Genomic DNA, 18,088 nt, shown 5'->3' with positions numbered 1-18,088 from the left:
TTCTACTAGCCATGAAAAACTAGAGAAAAAAATCCTAAAACAAAAACCCTAAGGAGAGAGGGACCCAAGGATAAAGATAAAAAAACTTGACCTGAAGCTAAAGAGGGGTGCGAAGAACAACACTCGAAGCTCCTAGTACTGGGGCAGCCTTCTAGTAGAACCTTTCACTGCAGAAGATGGTGACAAATGTAAAGTAAAAGTCTGACTGAAAATGACTCTATATATATAGGATCCCTCAATGGTCCGAATGAAATCGATCAAATCTGAATTTCATCAGATAACGACATGTGGCAACATTTAGACCGACATTGGTCGGACGGTTTGACGCACCTGCTCTCGATCGTGCCATCTCACCGTTATCCGTGTGAATAGCTCAGAGCCAATAATATTTTGACACGTGGTCTAAATCTACTAGTCAGAATCAAATCGTCCAGCGTTGAATTATCTTTCTGAAACGACGACTTAATAATGATTTCATAACTATCGAAACATCAAAATAGCCGTAGATCTCTCGTATTCCAAAAACTCATTAATATCAGCAATCGAGTCAGGATCCAAGATGACACATGACAACTTCCTTCATCCAACATGATAGACCACGTGATGATATACATATCAGACCACTTTGGACTCAGGAGTGGGAGGCAACTATTGGGACTATTCAACCGACCCTGACTCCAACTTTGCATCGGCCTTATAAACACAATACTTTGACTAATAATCAGTTAACCGACCGACAGTCAGTTATTATCAACCAACAACGGACAACCACGATGATTCAATTAATATCCGACTGATGACCATCTGCATATCAGAATCATGGCCCGATGATCATTCAAATCTTCACGACTACCGATCTACTACTATTACCGACATATAGTCGGCTTATCTTTCCACAATCACATAAGATCGAAATGTGCAAAACTTACACGTCTAACCGTTATAAATGATTATCGACTACGTGTCACGATCATTAATGAGCATAAACAGCCCATTAACTCCACGATTATGGTCCGATAATTTGGTGCTATAAAAAACGAGACCACGTGCTCGACGATTATATCAGAATTATTTATATAAAAAAAATGAACAGTATGGATAAGATAATTCTAAACCGAAATTCTGCCATTTCAAAATTCTCATTTGCTGTTTATCACTCCTTGCTGATTTAAGCATCGAAGGATCCCATCGGACACAATTTCGATCTGTAAAAATTTTATTTTATAGGTACTCTTCATCAGCGACAGACGACAAGAGATTGACCGCAATAGCTTAATTTATCCTTTAACCAAATGTCTTTGAGATCATTCTCAATGAAATCTTTTGATAACCTGATGATACGAATAAGTCACCATATTTTCAGGAAAAAAAAAAAAAGAAGGAAAGAAAATTCGTAGATGAGCGCTTGAATTCATTGTCAACAACCTTTTTTTTTTTTGAAGATTCTTCATAGTGAATTCTGACAAACACCTGTCAGATTACTTCACTCACTGATCAAGACCGTCTGCCCATCGGTGCGCCCCATTTCATAGGGGTCCTCCCTGCGCATGTCATCTGAGGAAGATGGATGGTCTTCCCCTTCAAAGCTCTCGATTCAGTACCTGAACTGTTGATGTCACCATAGAGATGATTCTGAAAAATTTGAACCACAAGCATATTTTGCAACATTAAACACATGTTTAGGTGGGTGCAGGAAACTGCACAATCATGCACCTTTGCCTTAGAAAATGTAAGAAGACCGACTTTTAGGGAATGCCTAGCCAAGTCCAAGAATGACACAATCTTGCCACACTGTAACATATAAGTAGCATTTTTCATCAAAATTTGTATGACCAAAGACAGCATGAGCATGCATGCCAAAGTAGCTAAATCCACATAACATAGCTGTATACATCAAAATTATACATCCAAAAACTATGTGTGCATGCACGCGAGAGAGAGAGAGAGAGAGAGAGAGAGGCATCATCATGCTAGTCTGATGTTGCGCTCATGTACATGGATGCTAGACTGATGCAGCTCGTGTAGATGGATTTAATAGTCCATGGAAGGTGACGTAATATGACCGTCCATGGCTCAAAAATGAACAACTAACGACCATTGTTCTCGAACCTAAACTGAAAGAAAAATGTTCAACATAAAATTAATATAAGCATCTGACTTATATAATTTCAGAGTTTTGACAGGATAGTACCTCACAAAACAAATGTGACATCAATAATATTGTTTGGAACTTCAACACAAACTCCAATATACCCAGCAAGATTTAAACCTCTAACATATCCAAATGTTAGTATCTCATCAACATGATCTTGCCAAATAGAGATGAATAAATTTATGCCTTTTCCTGCATGTACCAATCAAAAGAAACGAAATGGATGCTTCCTAAGACAAGTTGCTGTTGTAATATACCTTTCAATAAATTTCTTAGAAGTACACAGAAAATCTGCAAATAACTCACGTTGAGCTGTTGACAGTGATAAAAGCGATCTAATAAAACTTCTGATGATGCAGTGAAAATACAGAATGGCAAATTTTTGTTAAGCCAAAATCAATATGCCTAACCAGCACAGTACGGAGCTCTCAGCCAACGACAGGCCTTCAATTTGCATGACTCATTTCTTTTGTGAGGTCTTCAGCAAAAATGAATCTGTATAATTAAGAATACACGTCACTACCAAAGTGCCTTCTAAATCACTCTCCAAAATACAATGCTTTTGTTGTCCACAAATGCAATTTCCTCCAGGAAGTTGAGCCAGAAGATGCTAATATTTTTGAGAGCAGACCTTCAATCAAGAATTTCTAGTATGAAATTAGAAGATAAAAGATGGCAGAGAAGAATAGGATGAACATGAGGTCAATGTGGAGAAATGTTGCAACAAATAGAGTACTTCAGAGGAATTTCTTTGATGTATTTCTTCATAGAATGTTCAGTAAGAGTACCCCATTTAGCAAATCTTCAGGGTACCCAGCATAAGGAGTGGCTGTATATGCATGAACCTCCAGAATGATAACCTACAGTTGTGCATAAAGTATTTCATTCCATGTATCAGGTACACCTGGAAGACACCAATGCAGGCAATCATGCACACCTGTGGAGGCTTTAATGCTATATCTGGATATATGTCCCTCGTCTCTCAACCGTGACAAAGCAGTGATATCCAAGAGCTTCACCCTTGTTCCTCTTACTGCCCCCTCAGCATCAATATCACTAGAACCATCCTGCAGAACTTCACTCCCACCAGCCAATGGGATCGTGTTGTCACAGCTTCCCCCAGAGTTCCAATCTCCATTGACAAAATGCCTAGGAGATATCGTCCTAAAAAAAGCTTTCAATTGTGGATGCTGTGGAAGCTGTGTATCAAGCCACTTGATAACACTAGAGACAGCAAGATTTTTGGCATGCCATATCTGCGCAAGCTTTCTATCAGTGTTGGGTTTTCCACTAACATACATTTCCCATCTGTTTGCTCGAAACTTGCCTCTATTCCAATGGTGTCCAGTGTTGAGTACCAGCACATCAAATCTGTGAAGATACTGCTTTAAAAATGTTGCAGGGCGGTCAAGATGCATAGCATAATGGGTAGCTGGATCCGATCTGTTCAAAGGCTCCAACTCACATAAACTAGCAGACCAGTAGTATAGAATAGTGGTGTTGGTACTTGGAAATCGATATGCCCAACCATCAGGTCGTGTGGCACCGCGGGCTTTAACAAGGCGATACTCCTTTCCGACATCTATCACTTCCGGGCTATATTTACCACCAGTGACCATACACATGAGGGATTGGAACTGCTGTCTTCCCAATGAATCCCCTACCAGAGCAATTGTTTTGTGCTGCATCCTGGAAAATAAACACCAATTTTAATAGCCAAAAAAAAAATCTTTCCTAAAAAAAATGCATATAATACGCTCCACTTCTAGCAAATAATCCACCCACTTGGCTTAAACAAATGCAAAAGAAGCTTTAAAAAAAAAATAGATTTATTAGATAAAACGCACCTTCTCAAGAATTCAGATCCTTTGAACTCTGGCATATCACAACCTTGTGGCTGCCAGCGAAAACTCTCATAGGAGAAATCAGTTCGTCGCATCAACCGGCATGCCCACATTTGTGAAAGCCACTGCTTGCAACCAAAACCAGAATATAATGGCCTTCTTTTGTCTGCAACCCACTTTCCCTTTGCATAATTACACTCTACGCACACACAAAGGAAAAAGAAAGCCTCTCAGGTACTTATGGGATACTCAATTCTGAAGAAGAACCAAACTTTGACAGAAACAAATAACTCTGACTTCTGAGTAACTCTCATGCATCCATACACGCATAGAAACATGTCTGCATGTCTTTCTGATTTAAATACTATGCAGATATATACATATTTACACACAAATAATGTATATATGTGCGTGTATATCCATTTAAAAAATTATAGCTGCACATCAACAAGATACCCAACCCAACTCTATTTATGAATAAGTTGCAACCTGTGATCAGAATCAGTATCAGGAAAATATGATTAAAAGATCAGGATACATAAGCATAGCTTTAATAGATAGTGAGGAATCACCATACATTCCTAGCAAGTAAATTGGCACTATAATTACATATCCAAAAAAACTCAGATGCTAAAAAATTGAGTAATAATCACCTTTATTCTCTACAGGAACCTTTTCTGATTCTTTACCCTTATCTTCCTTCTCCAATGAGCTCTTCATTGAAGAACCTGTTGACGGAACATCGACAACTTCCCCCCCTGTTTCATCAGGTAATTCTTTTCCAAGTCGGCCTACAGCTGACAACTCTTCCTTTGCAGATGGCTGCTCATCAGTTTTTCCTGATGGGTTTACTGGAGTTCGTGCAGGAACCACTGTTACGACAGAAGAAGTCCCACCACAAAATTTGAAAGGGGAAAACAAATGAATGCCAACTAAACAAAAACAAGTTGAAAGGGAGAGATATGGCATGGAAAGTGATACCTGGAGAAAGTATATCAAGCTGCTCCGGAGGTGGAAGGAATGTAGTGAGGATTGGGTTTTTGTCCCATGCCCAAACAATAAGGGTTGTGCAGAGGAGAGCGATAAGACTGAGAGAGAGTTTATTACCTCTCAATTTATGTAAACTCGCCCCTTTCATCCCTTCAAAGAAAACCTAGAAAGTAGCCTGAACCTCTATGAGATTTTTGTACCTCAACAGTATTGTGCATGGATTCATCCAATTTTCTCTCTGCAAGACCGTCGAACACTATTAACACAATAATAGAAGAACCAACTTGACTCATACTAGATTAAATTTAGCAAAATGGTGGAACTTGTATGTGTCAGATGAATCCAACTGTACTAACAGAAAGATCAGACATAAAAAGAGAAAGATAAAGAGGGGGGAGAGAGATCGAAGTATGCTTTCTTTTATACCTATTCTTTGCAACAAAAAGAGAAAGATTAAAGTGTACACATGTGAATTTTAAAAACAGAAAGAATGCATACTCCTAAGAAGCCACTAAGCAAATAAAATGAATCTACAAAGTAAATTGAGACAACACACCAAGATGAGCTCAGTGATAGGCTAAGAAGGAAAAGAACCCACATGGATGCCCATGAATTTATATTTTATGCTATATATCAGGGTTACAGGTGCAATCTTAAAATTCCAAGTCCCCACACTTCAACCACCCTCCAACTTGTCACAGTGGCTTGCACCAGATTTTTTGTTAAGATAGAAAGGCCTAGCATTAAGAATAGAAATACCTATTGACAAGGCACATGGAGAATTAAGAAAGCAGGATAACAGCAAAAAAATGAATGACCAAATATTGAGGCCAAAAGATGAACCTGATTTGGAAACATTAAAGCCCACAAACTATGAAAGCTTATGGAACAGGACAGTGACATCTTCTTAGATAGCACCATTTTCATTTCTTTTTTTTCCCTTTTTCCCCTCTATTATTCCATCCATTTTGATGAACTTGTGAACCATCTTAAAGGGCTTATATCATCATTTTACTCTTCTTCTTTTAACCTTATTAAAAATAAACTCAGGTATAGAAACAGTTCTGATCATTTCTATATTACTCCCATTATTGCAGCTCTGAGTAGAACTGAGAACCATTTTTTCCTATGTAGATAAGTACAAAATAGATCAACTGATCATAATTTGATACCTCAAAAATATAATTATAACAACAAGGTATACAAACTGTTATACTAAAATTCATATACACAAAAAGTCCCCATGCTTGGAAATTTGATAGCATGATTAGTTGTCCATTCTTGGACTGACTGATCCCCTCTGTATCTTCCTCTATGCATATTCAGAAACAAGGTTTTAGATGTGGACCCAGTATGGTGCCAATAAAGTATGGGGGCTCGACACATCCCCACACCAACACATGGCACAGTCACTGTGCCAACTCCACCAGCATACTAATACCATACTGACCTGTGCCAATAAGGTAATGCTAGGGGCCCAATTCCAAGATTGAAAGGCTTGTTTATAAGTACAAAAAAATGAATTTTGCACACTGAAGCATAGTTCCTGAAAACTTGGTCATGATGACCTGCTCTTTACTAACCTAAGCATGCTATAACTTGTAAATCACATATTACTTAAAACAATGACTCTGCCATGCTCCATTAGATGTATGATCAATCCTGATTCTTTTGATCTTAGAAGATCCTACAAAGAACAAGTAAATGAAACAAGATAATGAACCCAGATGCAGTAAGATGACTAACAGAAATTGAAGCTATTAGGAAGTTGTGGGACATGCAAAGAACTGCAGAACATTTAGTAGAATAACATAGTCAGAAAGACGCCACATCCATAAGAAAATATACAGAACCAAGTCTAGGAAAGAAGCTCCTAATATAGTATTATAAGTAATTGTAAATCCAACATCTAATAGGAAGACATGAAAAATAGACAGCAAAATCATAGCGACAGAAGTGTCACTGTGTTTTCTGAAGAATAACTAGAGTAACAGTTGCATTTGCTATAGTTACTCAAAGCTGTAAGTTCAACAACAAAAACTGGGAGTTTACAAGATTACTTCAAGGATGGCAACAACATGAAAGGGCTTCTAAGCGTACGCATAATTATTTGGCAGTTTCTCTGCAAGTTTCCTTGAGGAGGGCTGAGAATTTAGAATAGACAGACTAGTGAAGTTCATTCAGGGAAGCTGCTTTAGATCAAAAAGAAAAAAGTATTGAATTTATAAGGTACCAGTGAAAAATCATTCATGCAAACTTGCCTCTTGTGACAAACTCCAAAGTACAAAACTCAAGATGGGCAGAGGAATTTAATGAAGTTACACCAAAGTGGCAAAGCTTAGGGAAAAAGCTTAAATTGGATTTCACAAAATTGCTAAACCCTAAACGGTGGTTCTCCACCAAGTAAGATGAAGAACCTGCTGCTTTCATTGCCTTGATTATTTGTCTGCTGACAGCAATAATAGTGTAGAACTTTTAAAGATGATGAGTTATACTAAAAGTTGCAATGAAATTGTGCTGACTATGAGCATTCCACTGCTTATAAAGGTTGCACAGGTAAATATGCATCAGCAGAAAGCGTCAGATGATTTCAATGTGAGGGAAAATAGAGGCCTTAGTCAATAATCCAATGTGGAATAAAGTCTTATGACAATATGATGTCTACCTCTCTTGAATAGTTGGGCAGAAGAAAAGCCAAAGAGTTCAAATCGGGACAACCATGCAAAATACTTGAATTTGCATTAAAAATAATGGAGCAAACTTAGTGACAACCAAAAATACTGAAGTAGAGGTGCCAACAAAATTAGGCTGAAAACTAGGTCAGAAAATGATGGAAAGAAAAAAACTGCCAACACACATAGAAAATCTAAAGGTTGAACAAGAAAACAAGTCGCTTCATGCGTGAGATGGCAAGAAGCAGGAAGTGTTCCAGAATTTTTAAATTTCATGATGGAGTAAGCCTAAATGGTTTAGGAGCATATTGATAGATGATCGGGGAAAGTGGAGATCACTGCGAGGGCCAAAGGAAGAAAGAAAATGCTCCAAAAGCCACTACATGGAGAAATTTATTTATCATATAAATAGAAAGGAATAGATGTAATAACCCCAAATAAAAGGGAGGGTGCGGGAGGAAAAGAGGGAGAGAAGAGGATTGAACGAAGCTGCATAATGTAAACTTAACACGACTTGAAATCAGAAGAACTTATATAAATCTCTTACTGAAGCAATGCAAAACCAAAACAGGGATAAATTTAAAACCAGGAAAACATGGTATATTTGAGCTGAAATTATGGTTTGGAATAAGATGGACCCAAAAATTAATAATAGGAGAACTAGTAATAGAGAAAGAAAGCTTAAGGACCATTAGAAAGGAAGACAACAGTCCATGGATAGATCAAGCACCGTCGCCAACGCAAATCTTACCAACGCCTCATGATCTAGCATCATCACCACTAATACGCCAATCTTTCTCCATCTAATAGCATCCAAAAAAAACAAACTGAAAAAGAAAACAACGCAAGCAGATTCGAATACATAACATAAACTTCTATACACACAAGGCGGAATTTCGCAAATTGTGTTTTACCTCAGCACTCCATCATCATAGCTCTAAATCAAATCCTTCACAAATATTAACCCAGCAGTTTAGAACGCAGACCTTCAATTATATATGCCAAGTTATTTCCAACCAAAGTTAAATCCTCCAAATCCCAAAATAGGGGCAGAAAAGAACACACAAAGCCTGCATTTCATTTCACACCATAATTTCAACCTAACCCACCTTTTTTTCTATTGAAAAGGGAATCCAACTAAATCACCCCAGAACCAGAAAACAACCAAAAGCCACAACCTTTTCATCTTAGATAGCCAACACTGCACCTAAACCACACCTGCTCAGAATTAAGATTAAGGAAAAACCAACAAACTAAACCTCAACGATCAAAAAATCATCCAAGAGTGCGGAAAAAGAGAGTCCAATGACTTCAAAATCACATCTTTAAAAAAATCTAATCAGACCTGAAATCAGAGATCTAATCAGATTAGCTCACCAGCTGAGGGTCATAGGAGAAGGACGAAGAATGACAGACGGCAGCCGGCGGCGGCGGCGTCGGGAGAGGCGGCGGCGGTGAGAGCAGACCGGCACCGACCACCGAGGAGATGGAAGTCGGAAAAAATAACAGCGGAAATTACGGGAGGGAGGAATGGGGATGGAGAATGGTGGTGACCCGTGAAGGCGTACATCTACTGTACTTAGAAACGCGTAATAATTTCTCTGCATCTAACGTATCTACCATTCGTACCACCGTGTAGATTCATCAGAACTGTTAACATGTCCCCGATGATCCTCCTCCCGCAGAGAAACTTGTATGCAAATGTAATGGCCCTCGAGAGAGTGATCCAATACTACACGCGGAGATGGGGCGAGTATTTATCTAGCAATACACGATGGGACCCATCCAACATGGTTCTCGCGAGTGATGAATGGATTGATTTCGTGTGTGGTGCTGCGGCGTCTTATACCTGATTCGCTCAGGGGGGCTAACATGACCAGCGTGCACGCTTGGGGAAGTGGGTTGGATAGAAAAGGAGATCTAACAAATATTGGAGCGTGACCGATGTCGGGCATTAAATGCTGGAGAAATCTATCGGCCATACTGAGATCTCTTAGCTTTGTTGTTGTGTAATACGCGTCGTGTGAACTGTCGGCTTCCAAATAAAGAAAAAAAAAAAACTTGTGACCGTCGGCTTGTCGGGTTGCAGCTGCATCTGGTTGGCGCCGATGCAAAGCTAAAATGGTTTTGTTAATCAATATTTTAAATACCATGCTGTTTATTAAGTTGGGAAAGCACCGGGTTATGGATCAGACGTTAAACTAAGAGGATATACGATGGCATCTATTGTCCCCAAAATCTGATCCGATAATCTGAAGATAAAGAGGGCGCTCATTAACTCGGTCTAGATCGACCGCATGTTGGCCCATCAAAGTTAAGTCATATGTGCATCATGATGCAATAAAAATATTAATCAGTAATTATATATATATATATATATATATATATATATATATATATATATATATATATATATATATATATATATATATATATATATATATAAGTTTAAATAATTTATCAACATTTATATAACAAAATTAAAAAATAAAATAATAATACGTAAAATCATTGAATATATAATTTAATAGATAAACAAAGAACTTATGAATAAAAGTAAAACCTTATAATATCATGAATTTATAATCAACTTTTGATAATGCAGCAAAAACTTTCAACAATAAAATAATAATGTTTGACATGATTTTTATTTCTTATTTTTTATTTTTAAAAATAAAATTATAAAAATCAATAAAGAAAATATAAATGCACTATTATTTTGTATGTTCAAAAAATACTTTCATTGTTTCTAAAAAAATAATTTAAGAAATTTTATAACTTTTGGGACACATTTGATTCGCGACTGGGATCAATATTTGAACTAAAATCAAAATGGCCATATCTCCAAATGTATTTGGTTCGTAATCAGAATTAAAATCTCGAGATTAGATTTTGTAGGATTTGAATAATCCCATTCCCCCCAAAAATTAGAATAAGAATAGGCTCTCCAAAAAATTAGAAAAAATAGGCTCTCCAAACTAAATAGCTGGAATAAAAGTCACTCATTTCCATTTTCAGTTCAGAGTCCAACTCCCACAATCGAATATATCCTTGGTGCTTTTAAAAATAAGTTCATGCATTTACCACCACCATAAATATCACGTCAACTACTATTGCTGTCTGGTGTCGTCATTGCCATGCTCACCATCACCACTATCACTATTGTTATTGTCTTTGCCACACCACAAGTATCTCCATCACCACCATCAATGTGCTATCATTATCATTGCCACTTTCACCATACCACCATCACTATCATTACCATTTTTACTGTATTATCAATATCCTCATGACCACTATTATTATTTTCACCACCTTTGTCAACATCATTACTACTACCATCGCTATCATCATCACTGCACCACAATATGGTCACTGTCATCTCTACTATACCAACAGCATATTCGCCACTACTACATTTCTATCTTCACTATTTCTATTGCAATTATCACTATCAACATCACCATCATATAAAAAAAATTAACCATACTAATTATATTTAAATCTTTAAAAGATAAACATAAAATTTTTATTTTTTATTTTTAAAAATAATAAAAAAATAATGTATACTGTGCTACTACTTTTTTTGCATCACCCATTTAATACAATAATAGCAAGCAACAACTCTTGTAAAAGAGAAAGTTAAGGGGATAGTCTTCTAAAGAAAAACATATTTATCTATTAAAAATTCAAACCTAATGTTTCATAGAAAATCTAAAACTTTAAAAACTATAGCAAACAAAAATTTAAAGAATATATGAAGCATGGAAAACAATCCAGCTAAGATATACACATAAATATCTACAAAAATTTAATTTAACGATCCTCACCCTTAGCGCAGTCGTTTTCCCTTCTACTCTCGGCTTTGCATTCCTTTCTTTTTCTAGCCCACTTTTACTTTGCTCTATATTACTTTGAAGTATCCAATAGCACATGATTAGATAAAAGTTCATATTATATAACAGTCAAATAGTTTGCCTGCATAATCAATTTTCATAAGCAGTAGTAATGGATCCTCTAGTCTTTCTTCTTTTAGGAACCCCACCCTTAGCAAGAGCAACTCTTGCCCCTTCTACTCTTGACTTTGTAGAATCTGGTGTGATGCTCCAAAATCTCAGAGGAATAAAAAGGTCAGTAAAAGGAAGAAGCCAGAGCGATGACAGCAGCAGAAGCTTAGTCGACTCATCCTCAGATTGGGTTGACTAAGTTAAAGGTGGGTCGATCCAGTCTCAGGATGGGTCGACTAAGTCTAAAAAAATCATCAGACAGAAGTATGACGTATCGAAGTTCTGGTGTGGCACGGTAACTTAGTCGACCCAAATTTTGGATGAGTCGACTTACTTCAAGTGGGTCGACTCAGTCATATCTGAGTCGGCTAACTCTAAGAATAGACAGAAAGGTGCATTTTCGAGAGTTTGCAAGTGGCACAAACTTAATCGACTTAGTCCAAGAATGAGTCGACTAAGTGGTATACTGTGCCGACTCAGTTTTAGCTGAGCTGACCCAGTTTGCGAGCTGAAGCTGCATGGGATTTCTGTTTTAGTTTAGGATCAGATTTGATCCTAAGGACTTTGGGCCTTGATCTAATAGGTCTAAAGGGAGCTAATCATGTAATTGGACTGGGATTTAGTCCAATGAGGTGTGTGCATGCGACTCATGGGTGTATATGGGATCAAAGATTGCATCGCATCGGATTAACCATTTGGGAGTTTTCTTGAGCATTGGGCTTGACTCTTTTGTATAGTATTTATACATTATAAATTAGATCAAGAAGATATGGTGAATAAAATTTTGGTTCTTTCTCCCAGTCTCTCGTCTCTCTTCTCTTCCTCTTCTCCTCTTGTATGCCCTAGGGCATCATTAATCTCCTTCTCCCTTATTCCTGATTAATCTCATACATATCACAGCAGTCTAATTTTTTATAACAGTTGGTATCAGAACTATTTGTTCATGGTGAAGGGAGGAATCAAGCCCGAAGGAAGAAGATCTTCGAAGGCTGAAGGTTTCAGCGATCCTCTGTCAGGTATCTTTCTTGATTCATCTTTATTTGTACTGTGTTTGTGGTGTGGATCTAACCATGAAAGCAGCATTAAGATGGATTTCGAAAAGTTTGATGTGAAGGGGAGCTTTTCAATGTGGAAGGTGAGAGTGGAAGATCTTCTGGTTCAACATGAACTGGATCTGGCATTGGAGGAAAAATCAGATGGAATGCTAGATCAGCAATGGATAACTCTGAAAAAGAGGGCATGTGCTGCTATTAGGGATTACTTGGCTAATGCAGCCCTATATTGGTGTTAAAAAGAAAACCCTGAAGGAACTCTAGTCGAATTTACACGCCCTGTATATGAAAAAAACTATGTGCAATAAATTCATACTGAGAAGCGGCTCTATAGCCTTCGGATGCTAGAAGGCGTGGATGTAGTTGTACATATTCAGAGGTTTGAACCAGATCAGTAATGAATTGTTGAATATCAGAGTGAAGCTAGATGAGGAAGACTGATCATTTCTATTACTGTGTTTCTTGCCCCAATCCTATGATCCCTTGGTGACTACATTGCTCCATGAGAAGGAAACTTTGTACTATGAGGATATCGTCTCGATGCTTCGATCCAATGAGCAGAGGGAGAAGCTGACCAAGGAAGGTGTTCCCCAGGAAGGCCTAGCTGTAGGGGAGAGATCAGATAGAGGATGGAACAGAAGCAAGTCTAGGGGACGATCAAAGTCTTGGAAGGGCAAGAGAGAAGTGAAATGCTATAAGTGTCAAGAGTTCGGTCATACCAGGAGAAATTATCCTTTATTGAAAAAGAAGCAGGGAGAAAAGGCTGCAGCTATAGCAATCACATCATCAGATTCAGTGAGTATGGTGGATGATGGTGAGGTGGCAGATGACCTCTTGATTATATCAGATGGTCACAGGAGTGGTTCTGAGGTTTGGACACTGGACTCGGCCTACTCATATCATTATACCCCAAATAGGTCTTGGTTTGCCACATACACCAAGACGGATGAGGGGGTGTGACACTAGGAGATAATCACTCGTGCAGGGTTGCTGGGATAGGTACTGTTCAAGTGCGGATGTTTGATGGGATTGTGCGAACCCTGAATAATGTAAAACACATTCCAGAGTTGAAGAAAAATTTAGTGTCGTTTGGTTATTTAGAGAGGATTGGATGCAGCTTCAGCAGTCATGCTAGGAGTGGTGTGCTGAATATCTCCAAGAGGGCCATGGTTGTGATGAAAGGAAGAAAGCTGGAGAACAATCTATACAAATTGGAGGGTTCAGTGATGACTAAAGATTCTGATACAGTAGCTTTGGCACAGGACCAATAAGATTTATATCGTTTATGGTACTACCGTCTTGGCCACATGGGAGACGTGGGATACAGGAGCTGAGTAGGCATGGGCTAATACCAGACATAGAGGGTGGAGTTTTAAAGATCTGTGAGCCATGTCAGATAACAAACAAAAGAGAGTGCAGTTTGCTATCAGTACAGCTAAGAGTGCTTCCCCATTGGAGCTTGTGCATATAGATGTGTGGGGACCAGCACTGGTGTTGGCTAGGAATGGAGTTAAGTATTTTTTGACACTGATCGATGACTTCTCTCAAGAAAGATATGAATTTACTTCTTGAGAGAGAAGTCTGATGTATTCTCCAAGTTCAAGATGTGGAAGGCCAAGGTGGAGAAGGAGAAAAGGCTCAGTGTCAAGTGCTTAAGACTGATAATGATGGAGAGTTTACCAATAGGGAGTTTCAAGAGTTTTATGAGAAGTGTAGTATTAAAAGGCACTTTACAGTGAAGAAAACTCCACAACAGAATGGGATGACTGAGAGGATGAACAGGACTCTCCTAGTGAAGGCGAGATATATGAGGTTGCAGGCAAGACTTTTCAAGGTATTTTGGGTGGATTCGATGGATGCGGCATGTTACCTGATGAATCGATCACTTATACCAAACTAGAAGATGGTATTCCTGAGGAGAAATGGTCTGAAAAGAAGGTGGAGTTGAACCACCTTAGAGTGTTCGGGTGCACGGCCTATGTGCACATGGCTGCTGGTGAGCGGAGCAAGCTGGATGCCAGGTCAAAGAAGATGGTGTTCCTAGGCTATCCACGAGATGTAAAGGGATACAGACTGTGGGATCCCTTGGAGAAGAAGGCCGTCATTAGTAAAGATGGAGTCTTCAATGAGTGCTCAGTCCTCTAAAGGTGAGAAGATATAGAAGTTCAATAGGAACAGCAGGAGGTCCAATCGGATAGTGGTGGACAACTGACCTCCTATTCGATTTTGCCTTTTGTAGGTACATTTGGAGGACATGACAGTCAGGTGGAGCACTCTCCAAAGGTGTCTCCACTATTGGAGATGGCACAGACAGATGGAGAAAGTCAGAAGATCCAGCAGGAGCAAGCTGGATCTAGGATAGATTTCAGGGTTGCACTCCACAAGCCCAAGAAAAATGTGCGGCAACCAGCACGATATGGCTTGGAGGAGTCTGTATCACATGTCCTAATAACAGCGAATGGAGATCTGTATACATATCAGGAGGTAGTGGAGAGCCATGATAGAGATAGATGGGTTCAGGCTATATTTGAAGAGATGCAGTCACTCCATAAGAATAAGACTTGACGGTTGGTGGAGCTGTCAGGAAGAAAGAGACCCATTGGATGCAAGTGGGTCTTCCAGCACAAGGAGGGGCCTTCGAAGCAAGGAGGTATCAAGTATAAAGCGAGGTTGTGGCAAAGGAATACTCCTAAAAAGAAGATATTGACTTCAGTGAGGTATTTTCTCCTATCGTCAGACATACGTCTATTCGAGTATTGTTGAGCATAGTTGTAGCTCAAGATTTAGAGCTAGAATAGATGGATGTCAAGATGGCATTCCTCCATGAGAATTTAGAGGAGAGAATATATATGGAGCAGCCGCAGGGATTCACAGAGCTGAGGTCAGAAGAAAAAGTGTGTTTGCTACAAAAATTACTGTATAGATTGAAGCAGTCTTCTAGGCAGTGGTACAAGTGCTTCAATTCATATGTGAGGAACATAGGACTTTTCAGGTGTAAGCATGACCCATGTATCTATGTGAAGACTTGGAAGAATGAGTCTAGATTGTACCTACTCCTATATGTGGATGACATATTAATAGCTTGTAGGAGTAGGAGTGCAGTGCAGGAACTGAAGGCAGCTCTATCTCGGGAGTTCGAGATGAAGGATTTGGGGCCTGCACAGAAGATACTAGGTATGGAGATTTTCAGGGACAGAGTGAAGAAGCTACTATATTTGTCTTAGGGTGGCTATATTCAGAAGGTGCTCAAAAGATTTGGAGTGAAGGAGGTGAAGTCGACGGCACTGCCACTTGCCAGGCACTACAAACTTTCGAAGGCTATGTCGCCACAGTCTGAGGCAGAAAATAGAGAGGGTGCCATATGCCTCTGGAGTAGGTTCACTGATGTATGTAATGGTGTGTTACAGGACAGATCTTGTCCATATAATGAGTCAGATCAGCGGGTTCATGGCACAATCTGGTAGGGAGCACTGGAGAGCACTGAAGGAGATCTTCAGGTATTTGGTTGGCACTGTTGGAGTCGGTATTTGCTTTGGATAGCAGGAAGGTGCTGACGAAAATCTCAACTTAACCAAAGGAGCTTTGGGATAGATTGAAGGTTATGTAGATGCTGATTTTGGAGGAGACATAGACATCAGGCAGTCTACTACTGGTTTTGTTTTCAATATATATTGGGGTCCAGTCTCATAGAGATCATGCCTGCAATCTATCATAGCCTTATCCACTATCAAGGCTAAATACATTGAAATGACAGAGGCAGCTAAGGAGATATTATGGCTGAAGGGACCACTACTACAGAAAGGGCCTATGGCAGCATTTACTATGGCAGTGGTTCGAAAATTGCTGTCATAGAATCTATGGTAGCGGTTATTCATAATCATGGTTATAGTTTTGACCTATAGCAGTGGTCATCTATAATTGCTACTACAGGATATATATAACAATGATTATTGAGTAACCGCTACCATAAGTTTAACCTATTACAGTGGTTACACATAACCGTTGCCATACATCTAATATAGAGCAGTAGTTAATCAACCGCAGTCATAGGTTAGATTTGTAGCAGTAGTTATGAATAATCACTTCTATAGATTTGAGATATGACAGTGGTTATACATAACCGCTGCCATAAGTTTCACCTATGATAGCGGTTATGTATAACCGCGGCCATAGGTCAACCTATTGCATCGGTTATGTGTAACTACTGCTATAGCACAAATCAATGATAGCAGTTATCGATAACTACTATCATATCTCAAATTTGTGGTAGTGGTTATATATAACCGCTGCGATACGTCGTCTATAGCAGTGGTTTTATTTAACCACTACTATATAGGCAGATTTTTTTCATATTTTTCTCTAAATATAATATAAATTTAGAATTTAAAATTCATCTTCACTATCCATTATCTAAATAATTATCATTATAGTATCGTGACAAAAAATTACCTCAATCTGATAGTCCTAGCTATGTCGATTAATAAAATTTGATTTTGACGGTCATGAATGATCATATAATGATCTGATAGATAAAGATCACCGATGGATTCAAAAATTTATAATGATAATCTGGATGATATTTATAGCAAAGTATCAAAATTTTACTTCAATCGGATATCATTATCATGATCAATTTAGCACGCGATGATTTCGATCATTAAATAAAAAATGAGTGATCAAAAAGCTAAACTACGTCCAATTTAGATAATTTTTGAGATAAATGATCTTTATTATCATTTTAATCATTTTGAATTATGATGATCATATAATCTAAACCGTATATATATGAACCATCGAAGAATGGATACTAAAATTGCAAGAGAAGAAGGAGCTAGTTTGTATTTATTTCGATCGAGAAATGGATACTGAAGTTGCAAGAGAAGAATGAGCTCATATTTAAAGAGTAAGATTTATTTGATTCTTAACTAATAATTAAAGTGGCACCTTTTAGATTCTGATTGATTTTTTATGCAACTTCAGTATCCATTCCTCGATCGAAATAAATACTGCCTCCTTCTTCTCTCACAACTTCAGATTCGTTCTTCGATGGTTCATATATATACGATCTAAATTTTATGATCATCATAATTCAAATGATTAAAGTAATAGCAAAGATTATTTATCTAAAAAATTATCTTAATCAGACATAATTTGGCCTTTTGATCACTCATTTTTTTTATTTAACAGTTGAAATCATCGTATGCTAAATTGACCATCATAATGATGTCCGATTGAAATAAAATTTTGATAGTATGGTACAAATATCATCAAAATTATCATTGTAAGTTTTTGAATTCATCAGTGATCTCTATCTATTAGATCATTATGCAATCGTTCGTGATCGTCGAAATTAAATTTTATTGATCGATAT

At 38.1% G+C, this 18,088-nt stretch overlaps 1 protein-coding gene across 5 annotated transcripts; it reads right to left on the bottom strand.

Moving 5' to 3' along the window:
- Nucleotides 1-1,854: 1,854 nt before the first annotated feature.
- On the bottom strand, nt 1,855-9,528 carry LOC105042111 (protein trichome birefringence-like 14). 5 transcript variants are annotated; one of them, XR_012139679.1, is made up of 6 exons: nt 9,036-9,371; nt 4,978-5,224; nt 4,650-4,868; nt 4,000-4,195; nt 2,459-3,841; nt 1,855-2,344 (listed from the first exon to the last, which is right to left on the bottom strand). XR_012139679.1 is itself a non-coding variant. In XM_019848811.3 (5 exons), exons 2-5 carry the CDS (start codon nt 5,132-5,134, stop codon nt 3,013-3,015), a joined length of 1,401 nt encoding a protein of 466 aa, XP_019704370.1. In that variant the 5' UTR covers nt 5,135-5,224; nt 9,508-9,528; the 3' UTR covers nt 2,379-3,012. The 5 variants fall into 5 exon arrangements, 4 of the variants coding, with proteins under 4 accessions (XP_019704370.1, XP_073109933.1, XP_010917513.1 ...); XM_019848811.3 differs by lacking the exons at nt 1,855-2,344; nt 9,036-9,371 and adding an exon at nt 9,508-9,528 and having other exon boundaries at nt 2,379-3,841; XM_073253832.1 differs by lacking the exon at nt 1,855-2,344 and having other exon boundaries at nt 2,379-3,841; nt 4,650-4,847; nt 9,036-9,382.
- Nucleotides 9,529-18,088: the final 8,560 nt, after the last annotated feature.

Source organism: Elaeis guineensis, chromosome 3, assembly GCF_000442705.2.
Source record: "Elaeis guineensis isolate ETL-2024a chromosome 3, EG11, whole genome shotgun sequence".
NCBI classification, from domain to species: Eukaryota; Viridiplantae; Streptophyta; class Magnoliopsida; order Arecales; family Arecaceae; genus Elaeis; species Elaeis guineensis.
This window is presented reverse-complemented; position numbering and strand designations above follow the sequence as displayed.